The 22,246-nt window shown below is 32.9% G+C and overlaps 1 protein-coding gene and 1 long non-coding RNA gene across 2 annotated transcripts in view; one reads left to right on the top strand and one right to left on the bottom strand.

Annotated features, from left to right (window-relative positions):
• Positions 1–606: 606 nt before the first annotated feature.
• LOC105110124 (uncharacterized) lies at positions 607–13,092 on the top strand. Its single transcript, XM_011005055.1, is given in 16 exon segments — positions 607–1,166; positions 2,333–2,869; positions 2,942–3,221; positions 3,717–4,003; positions 5,119–5,301; positions 5,616–6,359; positions 6,471–6,565; positions 6,670–6,729; positions 6,811–6,899; positions 8,136–8,720; positions 9,095–9,166; positions 9,511–9,581; positions 9,675–9,732; positions 11,561–11,889; positions 11,967–12,045; positions 12,047–13,092. Coding segments are annotated over 15 exon segments (4,032 nt in total). The 5' UTR covers positions 607–1,166; positions 2,333–2,456; the 3' UTR covers positions 12,734–13,092.
• A 150-nt stretch (positions 13,093–13,242) lies between these two features.
• LOC105110123 (uncharacterized) overlaps positions 13,243–22,246 on the bottom strand; it is a 16,726-nt gene continuing 7,722 nt past the window's right edge. Inside the window, exons 2-3 of the long non-coding RNA XR_839408.1 lie at positions 15,564–15,566; positions 13,243–14,128 (exon numbers count right to left, since the gene is read on the bottom strand). This is a non-coding gene — a long non-coding RNA (uncharacterized LOC105110123). The remainder of the gene's footprint in view (positions 14,129–15,563; positions 15,567–22,246) is intronic.

Genomic DNA, 22,246 nt, shown 5'->3' on the forward strand with positions numbered 1-22,246 from the left:
AAGGTAATCTCAATCCTTTTTTATGTGAAGGATCCAGCATGTTGTGGATCAACAAATAAAGAAAGAAAAATAAGATTAAATTAACCCAGCAATTAACATCTAAAGAATGAGAAATGACTTAATTTTTTAAAGCTAATATATAGAAATGTTGTTTAAGATGGTATGATTGACAAAGTTAGATAGAAAAGAAGATTGATATAGATAATTATATGATCTTATATAAGAATTTATGATATGTGTATTTCACTTATATTTTAAAAGATTTAGGTTTGTATGATGTAAAAAAATAAAAAATTATCTTTAATAATCAAATAACAAGTAATGATAATTAATTGTGTTTATTTAAAAGAAAAATTAAAAAACTAACGCTTAACTTATGTTTAAATTTACCTTTTCAAAATCACAAAATGTTTTCAGAAAAAAAAAACTATATATTTTTTTAAAATTACAATAAAAAACTACCATTAGATTATCCCGTAAAATTGTTGTGTGTCAAAGTTTTGTATCCGGCGAGGCACAGAGTTCAATCCCTATAATAAAAACACTTTCTCAGTGAATGTCAAAAACGGAATTACTCTTAGCTTACCAACGCTGTCTATAGCTAATCCAATCATGTGCTCATCACATGACAGAAAATCATTCAATTTTTGATAAATGAAACTTTTAAATAAAGAAAACAATAACTCGGAAGAAATTAAGAAATCAACCCTCCTTCTAGACCGAATTCATCTCCTAACCCTAACCCTAACCCTAAAATCCTACTACTTCTACTCCGATTTCCTGAAATTTCTAACATCTCCGATCAAATAGAAGAGTGAGCTAAACAGTGTATCATTTATAGCTAGTACTGTTTGCTGAAGAGTGAGCAAAGCAGCAGGGACGACCTCAGAGTTGACAAACAGGTCAATAATATTTGGTCGTGATTCTTCCTCATCGGTGCTGGCCGATAGATCCGGTCAACTGGATTTGTATTTGCAATTGCAGTAACTTGGTTAAAATTCATCCGGTGGAGTTTACTGATCATATAAGACAAGGAGGAGATCTGAGGGAAAGGGTGGTTTTATTTTATCATGAGATGGAACATGGTCTTTTGTTAAAAAATTGTGCAGATGATTGTCTTATTGTAAAGCACAGCTGCTTCGAGTGATTCCATTAAGGATTTGGAGGTATGCAATATGGTTTTAATTTTCACTCTCTCAAGTTATGTTGTTAGCTGGAGTATTTTATTCTTGATGATGATGATGATGATGATAATGCCATGAGTTTGAGGATTTATTATTATGTCTAGTAGAAGTAGAATTAGTACTTTTATTATTGCAGTTTTATACCAAATATTACTATTAATATCAAGTTGGAATCCGAATTAAATTCCTGCCAGTTTTGGTTTATTACTCCTTCAAAACCTGTCTCTCATGCCCCTTTTACTTGTGGTCTCGTATAGTCTAAACCTGGTACAGTTTCTCAGTGTTATTTGTCTGACTGATTTACACTTAAATTGATGGTGTCGTGATGGTGAACTGTTGGAGAAATAAGTGTAATTTATTGAGGCTGCAATCTTCAAGACCAAGGCTACCTACCAGTCTCTCTCTCTTTTTTTCCCATTTCTTTTAGTTTGATTTTTTTGTTGATCCTATTAGAAGTGCAAATTATATTGGCCATTGCAATTTTATCATTAAAATTTAATTTGAGATTGTGTTCAAGTTTCGTGTCTGAAATCTGTTAGTTTTGGTGGAAAAAGTTTGCCAGAAAGACTACTGGAATCCATATGATTACATCAATGAATAATTTGACTTAATTAGAGGGATGCATGGATAAATGGGAGATTAACCCTAAGGAAAAATTAAGCCATCATCCCAAATTTCTAATTTTATCATTGTTTTTCTGCAATTAGAAAGATTAAGATTACGCAAAAAGAAAACTTATACTAAAAAACACTAATAAGTATTAATGCAATGATTTTATGAATCATTTATATGGCAAGTAAATCACTTATATAACATCATTCGTGATTTTTTCGATGGTATTAATGTTTTTATGTCGGACTTTTCCTTTCAAAAAAAAGGTCTTTAAGAAGTAACAATCTCATAATGCTGATGCCTGTAAACCTTGGAAAAAATATACTAAATTGAGGAACTTGTAATTGAGTGGAATTATGAATCTCAGCTTGGTGCAATACTCTTAATTATCTCAGCTTGGTTTTGTTCTCCTAATATTCTGCAATTTAAAACTATCACTGATCATGTTGGGACTTTTAGTTGAAGTTGTCATTGTAAATCATATTATAAGTGAACTTGGATTTCAGTTCTTATCCTTTGATTTGTGTCCTTTGCAGGCGTATCATCCTTTATTGTCGTTTGAACTCCAATTTGCCTCTATGTGCTACAATACTACTACTTTTTCATGCATTATTGTATCTATTGGGTTTATAACACAGAGTTTGCTAGGAATCTGATGCAATGGCAACGTCTAGTAAGTTTGATATGTCTTCTGATAGCCCGGATAGGCCAATATACTCTAGTGGCCATCGTGGATCCCACTTAGCTGCTCAGATGGACAGATCGAGTAGCTTTCGTGAGAGTGTGGAGAATCCAATCCTATCTTCTGTCCCGAACATGGCTCGAAGTAGTGCCGTGGTAGCACAGGGAGACGTGGTGAACTTCTTCCAATGCATGCGTTTTGATCTAAAGGTGGTGGCTGCAGACCATAAATCTAGTCGTCAAGGGGACTTTAAGCGACACATGAATGCTGCTCTTGGAATTTCAGCAGATGACTCTTCTGGTTCTTCGAAAGGCAAGGTGGTATTGTCTCCATCACCTGAAGAAATCAAGCGAGTAAGAGATGTTCTGCGTGGAAGCTCTATCAAGGGCAGGTAGTTCTTTGAATATTTTGCATTTTAAATAGTACCTTTCACAAGTTTAATTAAGTTCTATTAAATAAATAGGGAACGTGTGAAGATTTTCACTGAAGCCTTGTCTGCATTCAACAAGCTCTTCCCAACCATACCGTCAAAGAAGAGGTCTAGATTAGAAGGTTATTCTAATGATAGGCCTAATGCTTCAGTATCAAGTGATCGGTCGGTCCTTGTTCCAAGCCTGGGTAAAATGGGAATGCAAAATCATTCTGCCACCAGTGGTTTTGAACCTGAACAGCAAAAGTCAGAAGAACGGACCAAAAATATTGTTCCAAACAAGCGCACACGAACTTCTTTGGTGGATGTGCGGGTATGCAACTTCCTTTTATTACCCGTTCATGATTGTTTTATTTAATTAACTTGTAAAGTTCAGTATGATTTGTCATGTTGGTTATTGATTAGATATCATCACCTTTTCTGGGTTGCATTTGTAAATTAGTAGTAATACATTTGACCCTGTTTTGATATCTCCCACAATATTACATGGAAGCCTGCCTGTTTTAGCTAATTTGCCTTTTTATTTTTTTCCTTTTCCTTCCAGAATCTCACTGGATTCGAACCCCTTCTTCTCCTTCTCCTTTGAACTAGGATGGGATGGTACTATGTTGTTTAAATACCACCTGTTATTTACAACTAAAGTATAAGACTTCCTTCTTTTATTTTTTGTGGCACCTTGATTTACAATGCCTATTTGTAATGCTAGTGGTGCCTTCCAGGTTTTCCAAATGTCATGAACTTTCCCTTGTCTAATTTTCCTTAAGATAGATCACCTCATAAGCTCTGACTAATAAAGATGGATGTGCAGGGAAATGCTCTGGTCAGGCCATCTGGTACTGTTGACAGAGACAGGGAAATGCTAAGGCTTGCAAATAGTGGTGCTGTTCAAGGTGAGGATCGAAGTTTATCAATTGGTGTTGATGGTTGGGAAAAGACAAAAATGAAGAAGAAGCGTTCTGGGATAAAGCCAGATGTTGCTTCAAACATGGTGTCAGCTAAACCCTCAGATGGTTATCGGGAATCAAAACAGGGAGCGCTGCAAAGACCTGTTACTGATGCTCGTTCAAGGTTGAATATCGACTCCCATGGGTTCAGGTATGCCTTCTGAAAGTGATCTATTTCTCTACCTGCATGTGATGACTACGCTTTCTGAAAGTGATCTATTTCTCTACCTGCATGTGATGACTACAATAGCACCTGTGAATGTACACCACTATGTTTTACCATTTCGTTTAGTTATCATTTTTCCATAATTGTTGAGTTCCTTACGCTACCTGTGTTATCTCCTAATTGTTGTTTTTGAGCCTTGTTTTCTAGTGTTTGTCACATGATATTATAATGCTATCTTTATTTTATGCCACTGTTGTTTCTTTCCTTTTCATTATCATCCTCTTTCCATTTATGGTTGAGTCTACGGTCTAGAATTTTTGTGGGAGCCAGCTTCAATTTTATGCATTTACACTACTTGTTGTGGGCCAAGGGTGTGTTAATTAAAAAAAGGGGGAGAAAAATGACACCCTGTTATGAAATGTAGTTGTTTCTTTTAATTTCTGTGATTATCTCTCCTAAATATGATGTTTTCCTGTGCTGTATTTTTCTTATATGGGCTAGCTTCAAGGAATTAGTGAAGAAAAACAACTCAGTTTACAGTAATAAAATTTAAAGCACATTTGGTTACATGTGCCTTCCTGAGATGCACGGTTACAGCCTTGAACGACTATTTATAAAGGAGATAAAAAAACACATTTTGTAGAGATGTAATATACTGGTTATCTCAAATTTCACATCAAGAATTTTTTTTTTTTGCAATAATACAATTTTCCTTTTGTTTCAGTTGTGGAAGTAGTAGTCATTGAGGATTGCTATAATGATTATGTGGTTAGTATATGATGTGCTTGACTAGCTGTAAAGATTTGTGAAGTTCTTGCAACTCTTTGCTAAGATCAAAACCCATCACTAGTTCTGGGAATGGTGAAGGGATTTTGGTCCAGATTGTGGCCTCACATGATCGTCAAAATGGCTTTCACTGAAACAATAATCAAAAGTAAATTCAGTTATTCTAAATTATTCTTAGAATCCTTTCTCTGTTTTTTTTTTCCAGCTTAATTTAACTTTAGAGGAAGATTTGTTTGGTTATATACTTTTGGTAATTGCTTTACATCCTGCAATCTCCAGTTTGTGAGGCAAGATTAACTTGTATTTCTCTATAGGCCTGGAGTTTCTAATGGTGCTGTTGGAATTGGAAAAATAGATGGTATCTCACAACCAACAGGCTTGAGCGTGCGATCGATGACCCCTAGGACTGACCTGGAGAACAGTTCTCTTCTAAACGATAGGAGAGAACGCCCTCTTGGTTCAGATAAGGAAAGGGTGAATATCAGAGCTGGTACTAAGTATGCACTGCATCCTTAACACATTCATTCAGATACCTTTGTTGTTATTTATATTCCATAACTGTTGTTGTTTGTTGTACTCCATTACCTTTGTTGTTACTCATATTCCATTCATTTAGCTCTGTTTCTTTCCATATCATATTGGAATTTTCTCTTTGGATAAATGGAAAATCTCTTGTTCTTTGAATTGATTTTTCCTCGATTATTTTATAGGAAACTTTCTTTTTCTTTATTAAGACCTTCTTTTGCACTATTAATATGTTTGATCAGGCTGTGCATGGATTCACTATCCTTTGTTTCTCTACAATGCTCAGGGCAAGTGTTCGGGATGATTTTAATTCTGCTAGTCCCACTTCCAGTGCAAAAATGAATCCGTCCATTCGGGCTCCCCGATCAGGTTCAGGCATTTTGCCCAAGTTGTCCCCAGTTGTCCATAGAGCAACTGCTCCCAATGATTGGGAGATCTCTCATTGTACGAACAAGCCACCTGCTGTTGGAGCTAACAACCGCAAGCGCACAGCATCTGCTCGGTCTTCGTCTCCACCTGTTGCTCACTGGGCTGGTCAGAGGCCACAGAAGATCTCTCGAAGAAGAACAAATTTGGTTCCCATTGTTAACAATGATGAAAGTCCCACTTTGGATAGTGTATCTGATGTTTCAGGTAATGAAATTGGGGTGGGATTTGCCAGGCGCTTGAGTGGCAATTCTCCTCAGCAAGTTAAATTAAAAGGTGACACTTTATCGTCAGCTGTTTTATCAGAAAGTGAAGAATCAGGGGCTACAGAGGTTAAATCTAAAGATAAGAGCAGAAAGTGTGATGAGATAGATGAGAGAGCTGGGCATAATGTTCAAAAGATATCACCTTTGGGCCTTCCATCAAGAAAGAACAAGCTGGTTTCAGGTGAAGATATTGGAGATGGTGTTCGCAGGCAAGGGAGGACTGGGAGGGGTTTTACTTCAACAAGGTCTCTTGTGCCAACAGCAGTTGAGAAACTGGGCAATGTTGGAACAGCGAAACAGCCTAGAAGTGCCAGACTTGGTTTTGATAAAAATGAAAGGTCAACATTCTGCATCAAATTTTCTAGTTATCCATCAAATTTCTTCATTTTATCTAGCATTGCTGCATGTCAGATTGGAAACTAATATTTTCAAGAAATATTTTTGTGCAGCAAGACAGGCCGTCCTCCAACCAGAAAACTCTCCGATCGTAAGGCTTACACACGCCAAAAGAATACAACAGTCAATGCAACAGCAGATTTTCTCGGTACTTTACTTGAAAGTCCCTCAGATAATTTTCTGATACCCTAAATGTTTTCTTTCCATCTCTCTTCTTTTCCATCCATTTACATTTGGTTTTGGTTTTTTTAGTTGGTTCAGATGATGGGCATGAAGAGCTATTGGCTGCTGCAAGTGCTGTTATTAATCCTGGTGCTTGTCACTGAAAATTTTTGTTCCTTTTATTGCTTGAATTCTGTCCTTGTTGGTTAATCGATTTGATTGTCACTGCAGACCTAGCGCATTTGAGCTCATTTTGGAGGCAAATGGAGCCATTCTTTGGTTTTATATCTGATGTAGACATTGCTCACTTGAAACAACAGGTAAAGCCTTTTGTTTTTCAATTTATATATGCAGGATGCATTAAAATTGTTCCATCTCCGCTTAGCAGCATTTTATAAACTTAGCCATGATCATTCAATGTATTAATAGTAATTATCTTATTGTGAAAGTTTAATCATACAGCTAAGTGAGTCCTGTTTGACCTTCATTTAATTTAAGTGTGTTTTTGTGTCCAAAATTGTTGATAGACTTCTATATTTATCAAATTTCAGTGGTTGTGTCCATATCCAGCAGTATTACTGATGGATATTTGTTGCAAAAATGTTTAGACTATTGTTGCAAATGGTAGAGGACTTCTTTCTTTCTTTCTATTTTCCATCATTTTAATGTTTTCCTATTAGATGGAATTATATTCTTGTTTTCAGCAAGATTCATTCATTTAGTTCAGCAGCAGCAGCAGCATCTAGGTAGAGAAAGAAGAATTCTTCATCAAGGGAGATGACAAGCCCATTGATAAAATTACGCATATTGATAGAAGCTCTTGTTGCTAACCAATAACAAATGGTTTGTATCTTTGAAATTGAAACATTATCAGCCATTCACAAATACTTCTCCACCTGCACAGTACCATGTATGGAGTCTTGAGTCTTGGAATCTCTTTTTAGTAAACTTCTGTAATCTTTCATGATGGTTTCATTCATCTTGATTGAGACGAGGAGTAAATAAATTTGTTTGCATCTCCTAACCAACAATTTGGAAGATTGAGTGATATTAAAATAGTAATGAACTCAGATTTGTGTTTCTTGATTTTGAACATGGAATGGATGTTGTGCAGTAGTGTATTGACGCTTTCAATCTTTTAAATTTGCTAGAATCTAATTTATTTTGCACACTAGACAATGTTCACATGTATATTTGATAAATTGATACTTTTATCTACATAATGGATTATAATATATTTCTTTCTAGAAAAACTAGTTTTCCTTCTCTTTTATATTCACCAAACATATTCATATATATATATGTATGTGCTAGTTCTTTTAGGGTTCTACCTATCTGTAATATCTCTGTGGAGCATCCGTACTCAATATAGAATGTTACAAGCAGCACTCATGCCTTTCTAATGCTCAAAGTTATAATCATTGATTATTGAATATCATGGTGAAGTATATTACCCTATGTTATTTTGTGCCAGTGATTGCCTCTTTTTGTCAAATAAAATCTTGTCAAAACTGGGAGTTATATTAATTTCCTTAACCATATGATTCATTTTTCAGGGAAGTATTGTGTTTACTGCACCGTCAGCAACACCAGTCCATTCTGATGCAAACAACTACAGTACTGTCCCTAATGGGTATGGGTTATTTGAACATGATAGGGAGGTTGAGCTTGAGCTTGCTGCTGAAACTAGGACTTCAGAACTTCTTCCAGATCAGTTAATGCCTGTAGATAGAGAAATTCCCCTTTCTCAGCTACTCTTGGCAGCCTTGACCTCAGAGGAAGATTGTACCCTTGGAAATGCAGACCTGGAATTTGATGCATATGGAACTGATTTCGAGCTACATGAGGAGTTGGAATCAAATTGTGTGAATCACCTAGATAATTTTCAGTTTTCTGGACATGATGCATTAAGTGGTTGCAAGATGAGTGGGAAGCCAGACCACTATGAGACAGATAATGATATTTCAGGCATCCCAAACATGGGTATTGACTCAAACTTCAGAAATACCATAAATGGTGCCCTTTCAGACCATGCATTGGTACCAGGGATGGCCTGTTCCAAATTTCAATATGATAATACGAAGATAGAAGAAAAACTTCGTTTGGAGGTTCTTAGTCTGGGAATTTTTCCTGAATCAATGGTAAGTTTATTTCCACATTAACGTTATTCTTTTCATTGTTTCATCATTCTTTTCCTGCATTTGATTTGTCTTTGGACCACGAGGCTGGGTAATATGTTGGATCTTCTAATTTTAGCAGCATAATGGCTTCAGATGTTTGATTCTTTAGTGAGGATTTAAATGAAACGTTTTTTTGGAGCTTATTTTCCTTTTCCCTTTCTTCTTTCTGCCCCCTTTTTAAAGTTTCTTTTTTCTCAGTTGTGGGGATGTGGGAGCATGGGGGGATTTGGGTGAGTGGTTTCTGGTATTGCCTTTGAATGTCATATGTAATGTTATTGCAACAGCACTAAGATCTGTTAATGTATGCCATTTATTATGTAATCTTCCTTAAACAGCCTGACATGCCGAGTGATGATGAAGGAATCTGTGGGCACATTAGCAAATTAGAGGAGAATCAACATGGGCAGGTACTTCTGATTTTACTGTAAAAGCCTTAATAGCAAATGACTTCAATCAATCATCCTTTCATTCTCTTTCCCTCTCACTCTCTGTATATTTATTTATATTATGTACATCTCATATATTAAGTCAAGCAAGACTTATGTTTCTCTTTTGTTTTCCACTTTTTGATATCATATGATTGTTTTTCAATATTCTACAGAATGGTGAATTTTTTAACTCGTCATTTTTCGTAGGAAGTTGAAATATGAATCTATTGCTTGCATTTAAACATACTGTTTAACTTTCCATCCTGCAATGAATTCATTCTTTAAAGGAGGTCATCTCATGGTTTTGTTTGTTATTATGATAGGTTTCAAGGAAGAAAGGTTTATTAGACAAGCTGTTAAAACATGCCACAGAAATGAAAGAACTCCAACAAAAGTAAAGAATTTATTCTTGCTATAAATCCAAGTGTGTTTTTGCCTTTTCACTTGAACTCTCACAATGTACTCATGATATTACATGACTGTATAGGGAATTTGAACAACGTGCTTATGACAAACTCATCACAATGGCTTATGAAAAGTACATGGTAATTTTCACACTTTATTCTCTTTTCCTATATTTCATACATTCACATTTCTTTTCATGTTTGGGTATGAATATATCGGTATAATGAGACTGGGGACCAAAGGGCTATGATGCCCAATATATCTAAACTGGCCTCTTAAACTAGGAACAATACATTTTGCAACTTGTTCAGGGTTGTACTGCAAACATGCTTTGGTGAAAATGGGCTAGAATGGGCTATGATGGATCGATAGAAGTGATAGATAGAGTAAATGAGAGGCATACTTTGTATTTTCTGGTGACTGATATTGCATTATTTATGTGTGATTTTTGGGTAGCTTATTTGGAAATTTGCTGCAAGTAATTGTCACCCTTGTAGGATTTGCAGCAGCTTATTCTCACAAACTCACGAAGTATTATTATTTAGTTGGTTAGCTTATAAATCTATAATTACCAAGTGCTGTGAGTGATCGCTACTCATAAATAACAATGTCCATACATCTGTGGTCTTGGTCCTTGGCCAAAAATCTACCTTTTTTATCATTTCTTCATGATGCTGGCCTCTGTTTTGGTCAATGGTCTTTACTGCCCCAAAAAATGGGTTGGTCCCTTTGATCAACATCCACATCCATGTAGTGCAAGGAAGAATTGAATTTCATGGATATGGATTCTTTTCACTTTTCATCGCCCACCAAACTGGATGGGTTAAAAAAAAAATTTGTTGTGAAGAAACAATAATCCATTGAAGGGGTAGAAAATTGCATTCAGATGAAAATCCCGCAAAATTTCCTAAGCAAAAATAAATTTAGTACTGAGGTTCATTAAATAGAAACCCATTTGGCTCTAAGGTAAAATCCTTGTGAATCGTCAAAAAGTTTCTAGAATTCCAAATGCAACGAACATAATCTAATCATGTTACTTTTTCAGAAACTACTTTTTCTTGATCATCACAGGGCATGATAATTGCCTTAAATGCCACACCTGTTCATTCTCATGCTGTCATTGTAAATAAGAGTAATCTACAATAGTGTCAATGATGTAGTGTGGGAAGGGAAATCAACCTCCTGCATCAGTCAAGTTCTTTTCATATAGCATGCCTGTAGCAAAATGTTTGACCAAATCCAGTGACTGGCTGTTCAGTAGAGATAATATGGGAATGCTCGAAGCATGGAATGAGTTCTTTTGACCAAATTGTCTCATGGTCCAAGTAGGAGGATAGAATTAGAGAAACACATGTCCAGATTGTCTTGATATGGTATGCCTGTTCCAGGAAGATTTGATGAAACCCAGTGAAAGGTTGTTTAATAGAGAGGTAATGTAGGTCTGCCCAAAGTATGAAATGAATGGCCTTTTGCCAACTTTTCTTATGACCCAAGTAGGAGGATATAATTTGGAGAAATGCAGCAAGTCAGCATTGCTCTGAAGTCTGAAGGTGTGAATGGTGTAAATGTCACTAATGGTGTTATCAGGGTACATGAACAGAAGAAAAACAATTGAAATATGTAGTTTTCAGGACATGATTTTAATTATAAAATCCTTGATTAAAAACTTGTATTTTTCTGGTTTGCTAGTTAACTACTTCAGCCCCCCCTCTCCCTCTGCACATTACTGAGGGCTGAGTTGAATCAGCGTGTGTACATGCAATTTTCATCTTGGAGTCGAGTCATTTTGTTACTTTGTAGACTATTCTTAACTGTTATTTGGTAGTTGCTTGAGAAACAGCAACCCATTTTTTCCCCCTTTTGAAGCTTGTTTCATTTACTGTTTATCATGCTGGTGGCTGGTAGGTTATTGTTTAAAAACTTCTGGATATATATTTGATGGTTAACTAACACAGCATTATTTAATAGACTTGTTGGGGTCCTAATCCCACTGGTGGGAAGAGTTCCAGTAGCAAAATGGCCAAGCAAGCTGCTTTAGCATTTGTTAAACGAACTTTAGAGCGATGTCATAAATTTGAAGTTACAGGAAACAGCTGCTTCAGTGAGCCCTCATTTAGGGACATGTTCCTTTCTGGGACTGCCCTCCTACATGGTGGACAATCAGTGGATACTCCTACTGATGGTGAATCTGCAAAGTTGTATGGCAATACCTCATCCCGCTCTTTGGAAGCCAGAGTTTCAGGTATTTTTTCTGATGTCTCAGAATTTGCTTCTGGAATTCATTCATGTGTGGATGTGTTTTCTTTAAATCTCTTTTTTATGGGCTCTTGTTGCTGTGATGTGTCGTTTTACCCTTTGTATTTGTGTTTTCCAGTCATATGGAACAATTTTGGACTGTTATTTTTGTTTTGTGCAGTTTCCATGGGTTCACAGCCAAGCCCTCGAACTTTACATTTGGGTCAGAATGGGGATAGCCACATCTCAAATCCTTCTGATCTGCTTCCTCCTGTTAATCGCTTATCAGAACAAATTACTGTTAAGGAAGATACCTGGTCAAACAGGGTGAAGAAGAGGGAGTTGTTGCATGATGATGTTGTTGTTGGTGCTGTTGGTAGCCCATCGAGTGCTCCATCAGGAATAGGAGGTTCTCTATCGAGCAGTACAAAAGGGAAGAGGAGCGAGAGAGACAGGGAAGGAAAGGGGCACAATAGAGAGGTTTTATCTAGAAACGGAACTAATAAAATCGGTCGACCAACATTATCTAATCAAAAGGGGGAGCGGAAAACTAAAACGAAGCCCAAGCAAAAAACAACTCAACTGTCTGTTTCTGTGAATGGCCTTGTTGGCAAGATATCGGAGCAACCTAAAACAACTTTGCCTTCTGAGGCAAAGTCAAGTGAAAACAACAGTAATAGGAAAGCAAAGGAAAAGGATAGGTTTGGCTTGGATGTGTTGGATGATGCTATTGATTTGTCCAACCTACAGCTGCCAGGAATAGATGTATTAGATGACAGCCAAGGGCAGGATCTGGGTTCATGGCTGAACATTGATGATGATGGATTACAAGAGCATGGCGACATTGATTTCATGGGCCTGGAAATTCCAATGGATGACCTTTCAGATCTAAATATGATGGTTTGAAGTCTTTCTCTGTATAGTCTTGTTCATTATACTATTGACAAACAACACATAACACTGTTGTCAAAAAATGACCAGTTATATGGATGGTCATTCGGCCACCGGTCCACAATTAGGTTATATAGATTCTTTTGTAGACTTCACAAGATTTTCAAGTGAACCTTTTGGATGCTTTGGATTTTGTTCCTGTATGAAGTTGGTACCTTCGCCATAAAGATCTTTTGTTCAAGGTACAAGCTAGTTTGTCCTATCATTTATATGTTAGCAAACACTGTATCCTGGCTGTAGCTTTTACAAATCAGAGAACAATGCCTCCTGTACATACATTTTATATTTCCAATAAAATCAGCTTTTTGCTCAGTAATTTATATCTTGCAGACATTCTCAGAGATCTCTTCTTGTCTACTTAGTTTCTGATTCTTAATAGATATTGTTACTGTCAAAGTTATGATAATACTGACTTTATTAGATGCAGTAACTTCTTTGAGAGTTAGTACCTGACAAGTCTCAAGAAAAGATCCAAAGACAATAAAGTTTTTGTCTTCTCTTTGATATATTTGCCTTTTGATTCATTTACAGGTTCCCGTTAAATGTAATCTATAAGGGCAGTTCATGGTAAGAGTTTTCCTCACCCATCTTTGCTTTGTTCTTTCATTAGAATTCATGTTGGTGGATTTTATCTGTTTATAGAGATATGGAAATTGTGCTGAAACCTGACAGTTCAACGCTTTTACCATTAGACCAAGAAATGACCCTAATTAATAATGGTTGAATTTTGTTTCTTCCCATTGGCCCTTTTAGAATGGATGACCTTGATATTTGCAGGGAATGTTGCTACAATCAGAGGTCTGGCTTGAATTTTCTTTGCAGATTTATTCGGGCCTGGAATGCAATGCTAGGTGCCCTCTTTCACATCCAAATAAATTCACCTTTCAGTTTACTTGACCAAGGCAAATCTATTATCCGTCACTGGTTGTTTATATATTGATCTAACAGATTTAGCTATTGAATGGCTGTCCTTTAAAGCCAAATCAAGATATAGTTGATGGTAGAATAAGTTATTGTAAGGAATGTCTTCATGATGTTTGTTTCTCATCTCAGCATTTGTTATCGTGCATAAAAAACTGAACTAGAGGTTCTGAATGGGCAAATGCTCCTCAAAATCTAGTAGACTATATCAGAGTGTTCGTTGATGCATGGATAAACTTAAAAGGTTTAAGACTAGTAAACCTTTCGAAGTATTTTAAATTGCCCAGGCTTAATGATGTGGTTTGCTGCACTATTTGTCCTTGCTCGTGTACACAGACACAATGCCTAACTGAAACTCAAATTAGTTACAGAAGTGTTCCTAGCATTTTTTCACCATCAATGCCTGTCTCAATGTTTGGTTTCCATTGTCTTTTAGAAATGACCAAGGTCCTCTTTACTTTTTTATTATATGCCAACCAGAGTTGCTCAAGGTTATATAGTCATAGGATTCACGAGTATATGTTATAAGATCCTTTCAGTTTTCCTTGCTATGTATCTGTGCAGGCATTTGAGAAAGCCATTGCCAAGCTAGATCTACACTTTGGGAGAAGAATCGTACAAGGACAGCACTTTGGACTTCAGATGTCCAGGTTGGTGCCTCTCTCTCTAATTCTTGTAAGTCAACTATACTTCTGCCAGAATATGCTATGGTTTCTCTGTATCACCACAAAGCCTGATTGATCAATAAAAGGCATCATAAGCTTGACTGGTCCTAGTCCCCTTCTGGAGGAGGAGGGCCTTTGAATGCCATCCATTTGTGCTGATTACAGGTGTGTTAATTCAAGAAAATCTGGCATCACCCTGTTGACAAGATGGTTTCTTATTTAGACTAAACTTGCTTTCGAATTTCAAGTGGTTTGGAGAGGTTAGCATTTGAAGTGGGTTTTGATGCGTGTGGTTCTTGTTTAGAGCATTATTTCTCCTTTGTAAACTGTGCATGGAGGATCTACATGTTCAGGGCAGAAGCATGACTGGAAGTGTAGAAATTAACCCTCTCCTCTCTTTTTGCAGGTTCTTTTATCTTAAAACAACCCAAAAATAGATGCAATCAGGACACTGCCGCTCCTATTACAAAGGTTTTATTTCTACACCAGCTTCGTTGGTTAATTCAGCGGCAGCTGTCTACATTTCATTGTGGCTATGTGTCGGAGTTCTGAGAAATTTGATATCGGATTGGAAAACGAGAATGCATATTTAGTATCTATTTTTTTTTTTTTTATAAACTTATGTTTTGAATTTATCAGCTTCAATTCTATCCATATGAACACATTAGTTTATTTATTTATTTGTTATTTTGTTCTAATCTAATTAATGACTTCTATATCATTTAATTTCCTAATCCATGTTCTTAAAATATATTTATCCGACAAAAAGCGAAAAGAACAAATACCTACCTTTTACAATATATTAAATTTGATTCTTGATTACTAGTATTTTCTTCGAAATATATTGAAACTCTATCACACCAAAGAATATTGTTCTTAAAATCATGATGTTATCTGATTTTGTTAAAAATAATATGAAACTTTGTTTACAAATAATGATCTCAAGTTACACTAAAATTAGTTTTTTTCCATCACACAGTCTAAATACCTTTAAAAATTTAAATTTAACGTCATGTTTGTATTAAGTTTGTATTACGCGCTTTAATTGCCAACTTAATTTCTTTGTAAGTTTTTATACTTGTTTATATAATTGTTAAAAATAAATAAAATGGAACTCGGAGGGTTGACCAAGAAAATCTACTAAGTTTTGTGTTTGTTTTTTAAATAATCACTTCTCAATTTCCAGACATTAGTAATACTCACTTGTATGTTCTTTTTTCTTCGTAGTCAAGCCATATAAATAAATTTGGTTTAATGACATTATAGGTGTATATTTTTTAACAGAAATATCCTTTTGGTTTCAATTTGAACAATTGGATTTTAATGGTTGTCAATTAGACAACAAGGGTCTATTTATCTATAATCAACCCAATTTTTAATCAATTTTGACTTTTAAAAAAAGAGGGAGGACATGTATTAACTTTCTATTCCAAGAAAAAAGAAAAATAGATTAAAAATTAAAAACAAAAAAAAACAAAAAAATTTATTAAACTTTTTGCCAACTTTTAATTTATTTATACCTAAAGATTGTTTTTCAAATTTTGTTATTTACTTTATTTCAAAAGATATAAAAAAAGACTTGTTAATTTTTTTTATTAATTATGCTTGATTTTTTTTTTCATTTTTATTGTTTTCCTAGATGATTGCTTTATTTTATTTTTAGAACTCATAGAAAAACTTTAAAAATAAAAATAAATATTATGTAAAAATTGTAAAATTGAGAGCGCATAAAATCATAATTTCACTAAAATTTAAATTGAAAAACCATGCCTATAATAATAATAATAATAATAATAAAAATTGAATCAAGTTTCATCAATAAATCCATAATTGTTTCCTTCTTAATTAAGAAAAAAATAAAATAACATTTTTTTATAAAATAAAATATAAAAATAAAAAATAAAATTCTATGTAAATAAATAAATAGTGTAGCTAAAAAACATAACAAATAATAACAAATCTAGCATAAATTAATAAAAAATAACTAAACTTTATTAACATAAATAGATAATTCAAAAGAGACATCGCATGTGGTTTTCTACAAGCCGATAACAAGAGCCTCTATTCTACGATGAACTTAGCTTGTGATTTATGTTGGGATGTTAAAGTTTTGACATATTCATCAATGAAAGATTGTGACGAATTCAAATATAATTGTTTAAACATATGTTTTATTAAAGACTTACGGTACAACAACTGATAATATAGTGTGGTTTTCTACAAGCCGATAACAAGAGCGTCTATTCTACCATGAACTTAGCTTGTGATTTTATGTTGGGATGTTAAAGTTTTGACACATTCATCAATGAAAGATTGTGAGGAATTTAAATATAATTGTTTAAACATATGTTTTATTAAAGACTCACAGCACAACGACTGATATTATAATATTTGTAACATGATCTGCTTTCTTTATTATATTGTTTGATCTATAGTTTGTTATGGTGGTAAAGCCTATCTCATAATTACAATATTCATTAGAAAACATAACTTTTTATGCTTCTATCTTATGGTAGATAACTATGATGACCAATCTTGTAGCTATAGCAACAAACTCTAACTATTTTAACCTCAATTATATATTCCAAAATTGTTACCATTGTATTTCTCTCAAACTTTCGCATGAAGGTTATTTGTTTTGGAAAGCTCTAGTAAATTCATTCTTTATTAGACAAGGTCTATATGGAATCATAGATGAAAGCAATACTTGTCCTTATGAATATATTTAACAAGCTAACACATCAACACTAAATCTCAATCCATACTACATTGTATGGATACAACAAGATCAATTATTAATGAGCACTCTCATTAAGAGGTACTATCCTTCTTAATTTCACTACATCAAAAGTTATTTAAGATATATTAGCCTCCACTTTAGCATCACCTTTTACTATTTGTGTCATGTCACTTCATTTGGCCTGGGTAGAATTGAAGCAATTCCCGAATGAGTTGCAATATATATATATATGTTGCAAGGGAAAAATATTATGATAAACTTGTAACAATAGGGTAAGGCACTTGAAATAATTAATTTTAACTTATACATTTTTAAGGACTTGTGTTTAGAATTTAAGGATATTATCACAACCCTCACTGTATGGTTAGAATATATTTATTTTAGTCAACTATGGGTGTTATATGCATCATTACTACTTGTAACATATCTTAGTAGGCCCTTAGGCACAACCTCTCTTATTACTTAGGATCAATTTTGGTGTGATAATAACTTCAAGTGAAAAAATAGCAACAAGTAGTAAAGTTTTTATGAATAAAAAAGTGTCGAATTCACAAGGACTAATTATGCTATTGAGTATTGAAATTTATGAAATTAATTACTATGTAGAAATCAAACCAAAATTGTATATAATTGACCTTCTAAATTAAATTAAAGTGTATGAAAAAGGTAAGTTAAAAGAAATAGAGAATAAAACTTAAGGTTGTAGAGCTAATAAAAATAAATTTAGAGCTTTTGATATCACCTAGTTAATCCTACACAATCATCACCTCGTGTTGATGATTAAAAGATCCCTTAATTATTCAATGTTCTCTCCTAAAAAAAATTAAAAATACCTTCACCTAATAATTCAACATATCTCCAAGTAAATTAAATTATTTGAAGATTCATTAGTTCATTTCATTGGATTTTTCTATAATCTTACTAATTATGGTAAAATATTTTTATCTTTTGCTCAACTAATGGTGTTTAATCTTAAAAGTTTCTAATCATTAATTATTTCTCAGTCTCATTATGATTTAAAAGATAAAAAAATAATTGGCCTAAGAATTGTAAGCAATACAATCAAGGATAAACACTCAACATGAAAGAAATTGAAAATAAAATAACTTTGAATTTAAATTATGTAATCAAAACTAAATTACATCCCTATATAAACAACTTTAGTTTATAATGAATCTAAAATAAAACATATTTTTATTAGAATACATCAACAAAAAATCAAGGAAAAGAATAAAACTATTTTGTATGGAATCAGTTGATGAAGCACTCCACGACATCGTTTGATTTCTTATGGCTCTCTCTTCCTCTCCTTATCTCATTTTGATGATAACAAGCTTTCTTTTTTTATCAGCTTTGGTCATGGTTTATTTTCTTAATCTCCTCTGATTTATTTGGTTCAAAATCTCCTTTTATTTGTTTCTTTATTTTCCTTCCAAAATTGGCAGATTCTAATTCTTAACTTTAATCCTTATTTTTGCTATCAGAATGACTTATTTCAAGAAAGTCATAAACATAAAAGTTGTAGATCTTCCTCTAATATTTATTTTCATACCATGATCATATAATTTGAACATTTATAGATAAAGTTATGCCTAAGTTACCGAGATATGTTCCTGAAATTTCTAGTATGAAAATTTCCTATTCTTATAATAGGTCACTTTCCTCCTCTTCTATCTCAAAAAACCTTAAAGAGGTGAATTTCCTCATTTAACTAGCTTTTAAATGGGCTTCAATGAATTTATTTATTCCTACATATAGATAAAAATACATAAATAAAAATGATATAAAATAAAAATATTAAAGATAAACTGGCACAAAATTAAAAGTAAGATTAGGTAAAAATCATATAAAAATCCTTAAACTTCTTTTTGGTCCTTAAACAAGAAAAAAAAGAAAAAGAAAAGGCAATTAAAAACAAGAATTGGAAAAAAAGAAAAAGAAAAAGAAAAAGCAATTAAAAACAAGAATTGTTTTAATTCATAAAATTTGTTGCCTAAAAAATTGTCTAAAGTTTATAATCCAAATGAATCATTCGATATTACACAACTCCAAAATTTAATTCAAAACTCAATTCCACCTTATTCATTTCTCTCATTCATGCATACCTATCATTCTCATTTCATTATTATCTCTCAAATGATTTTTTATGCAAACAAGTAAATATGAAATGGATCTTTAGTTATGATATTGATATTTCAAACTCTATAGGCTTGCTTTTCAAATCACTTTCTAATGTAGAACAAAATATTACTAAGGATCAATAGGTTTTTATTAGGCTTATAATGTAAAGATAATGTGAGGACTACAAAAAAAAGTATAGGATTCAAACAAAACAAGAGAATTAAAATTATAACACAAAATAGAGTACACTCACCTGTAACATATACACTACTTCTCAATCCTTTAAATCTTAAAAAACATCTCTCTTTATTATGCTTATAAATATCCACGCTCAAAAAAAAAAAATCTCTAAAATTAGTAAAGAGAAAGAATTCTTCTGTGATCAGTCTTGTTATCCTTTGTTACATTATTTCCTGCTCCAAACCCTTTTTCTCTCTTTAAAAAAATATACATCATATAATATCAACCATTAATCACAACATCTTTTTTTTTTTTTTTAATCTTTCTTTGATATGAAATTAACATAAAAATAACTTCCTAACACCTTGTTGACTCTTCACACCCCCAAACTTATGACTTAGATAAAGCGGAATATGAAAAAATTTACTTATAGACTATCTATCTCTCACACTTTGCATATTCTTCTAAGAATAAGTTTGTGTAAACTTCACTCTCTTGAAAGGTAAGAATATTAGTGTTTAAACTAAAATAAGGTAGGGAATATAATTTTTAATTTAAAAAATTATAGATCGAAGTATAATTCAACAAAGCTCAAAGGGATAACTAGGGATACAAATAATAAATAGGGTTGCTTGAAAGACTCAATCAATTCAAAGAATGCCTAAATCACTTCTTAAGTAATATTTTATTTAGGACTTCACCTCAAGTATCATTAAACAAGTTTTAGAATTTGTTGAGAACATATAAAATTATGTTACTCACATAAAATTTATCTAGGTATGCAAAACAATTGATGATCATGATAAGCATTAATTGAATATAAAAAATCTCAAATTAAGCAAAATCAAGTCAAGGATTAACAAATAAACTCAAGGAATAACAATTTTTTCCTAAAAATTATAATCAATTTCATCCATATTCTTATCATAGGATTTTTCTTCTTATTCATCAAACTAATTATGTTTTTTTTTTTTTACATAAATTGACTCTTTTCCCCCAAACTTAATTAAAACCTTGTCTTTAACGAGAAATGAGAGAAATGAAACTAAATTGTAAAAAAAAAGAAATCCTCTCTAATTTCCAATTCAATGTTGTATTTGAAAGTGTAATCATGTAACTCATTAGAGACTCTGCAACCTACAAAAAGATAAAAAAAATAAAATTAAAAGTATAGATAATAATAATAATAAAAAACTTAGGCTACCTCTCAAAAAGTTCTTTGTTTAAAGTCTATAGCTAAACAATCTCCAAATCATTATTTAGAATTGTCGACATTGATGGAAAACATTTTTGCATGCTAAATTATCCATCCAAAAAAGCTTTAACCTCTATTTATTGACCTTGGATGTCCCTTTTATCTCATGATGAACTTCTACAACTCTATATGGAAAAATTCAAAGTCTTCTAATGAATAGTAAAACTTTTTGCCCCACCTTGAAATATTCTTATCATGCCATATTTTGGTTTTATCCCTATAAATTTAAGTATTTATATAAGCATTATTACAAAACCTATCCATTTCATTGATTTGCAATATCCTTTTCTCATATATAAACTTTAACTAAAATTTAAGTGTCTTCATTGCCCAATAAACTTTATGTTCTAGCTTCACGAGTAAATGACATGTTTTTTTCATAAACTAATTGATTAGGTGACATTTCAATTGGAGTTTAAAATGATGTTCTAAAAGACTATAATGCATCTGCTAATCTTCGTGCTCAATCCTCTTATGAGACATTAATGGTCTTTTTTAGTATGTATTTTAACTTTTTATTGGACACCTTCATTTGACCACTTATTTGAGGATGCTATAGTATTGCCTCGTGATATTAACTCTATACTTAGTAAGTAAAGCTTCAAATTGATGGTTGCAAAAATGCTTCCCATCATCACTAATTATTACCCTTGGAGTGCCACATTAGAAAAAAGATGTTTTTTCAAAGAAACTTCACCATAACCTTAGCATCACTAGTCAACAAGGCAATATCTTCCATCCACTTGGAGACATAATCTACAATCACCAAAATAAATTTATTAAAATATGAAGATAAAAAAGACTTGTGAAATCTATCCCCCAAACATTAAACAATTCAATCACAAAAATATTATTAAAAGACATCTCATATTTTCTAAAAATATTTCTAACAAGTGATATTGATCATATGAATTAATAAAGTAACAAAAAGTTCTTAAAAATAAAAGAACAACAAAATCCAGATTGTAGAATTTTTGCTATTGTTTTTGCTCCACCAAAGTAACCACTTACTTTCAATGAGTGAAAATATAGAAGAATGCTCTCCATCTCTTCTTCAGGTACACATTTCCTAATTATCTAGTATGCACAATGTTAATATAGAAATAATCCCTCCAAAAGTAATGTTTTAAGTCTAATAAGAACTTCTTCTTTTATTTGTATATCATCCTGCGAGGTAGAATTTATGATGCCAAGTAGTTAACTATGTTAGTATACCAGAGAACAACATGTATAACCATTAGATACTTATATAAAAATATTTCTTTATTAGAAATTATTGCTCATCATCCCCACTCTTATGCTCAATCGAAGATAAGTGATCTATAATATATGGTACCTGATTAGTACTTAAAAGTGAATTTTTATCATGGTTTTATATCATCATTTTGCACTTGAAGTATCAATAACTCCTTAACTAAAGCATGTTTTATAATAATATATCTAATAATATAAGATACCTTTAATTTATGGTAAATATTCATTTTAAATGCAGGCCTATTAGATAAATGAAAGGATTGATTTATGAATTTAAGAACTGAAATTGAAAGGATAAAGAGATGGCCAAACTAAGAAAAGAGATGTCGGTG

Source organism: Populus euphratica, unplaced genomic scaffold (genome assembly GCF_000495115.2).
Source record: "Populus euphratica unplaced genomic scaffold, PopEup_1.0 scaffold240.1, whole genome shotgun sequence".
In the NCBI taxonomy this organism is placed as follows: domain Eukaryota; kingdom Viridiplantae; phylum Streptophyta; class Magnoliopsida; order Malpighiales; family Salicaceae; genus Populus; species Populus euphratica.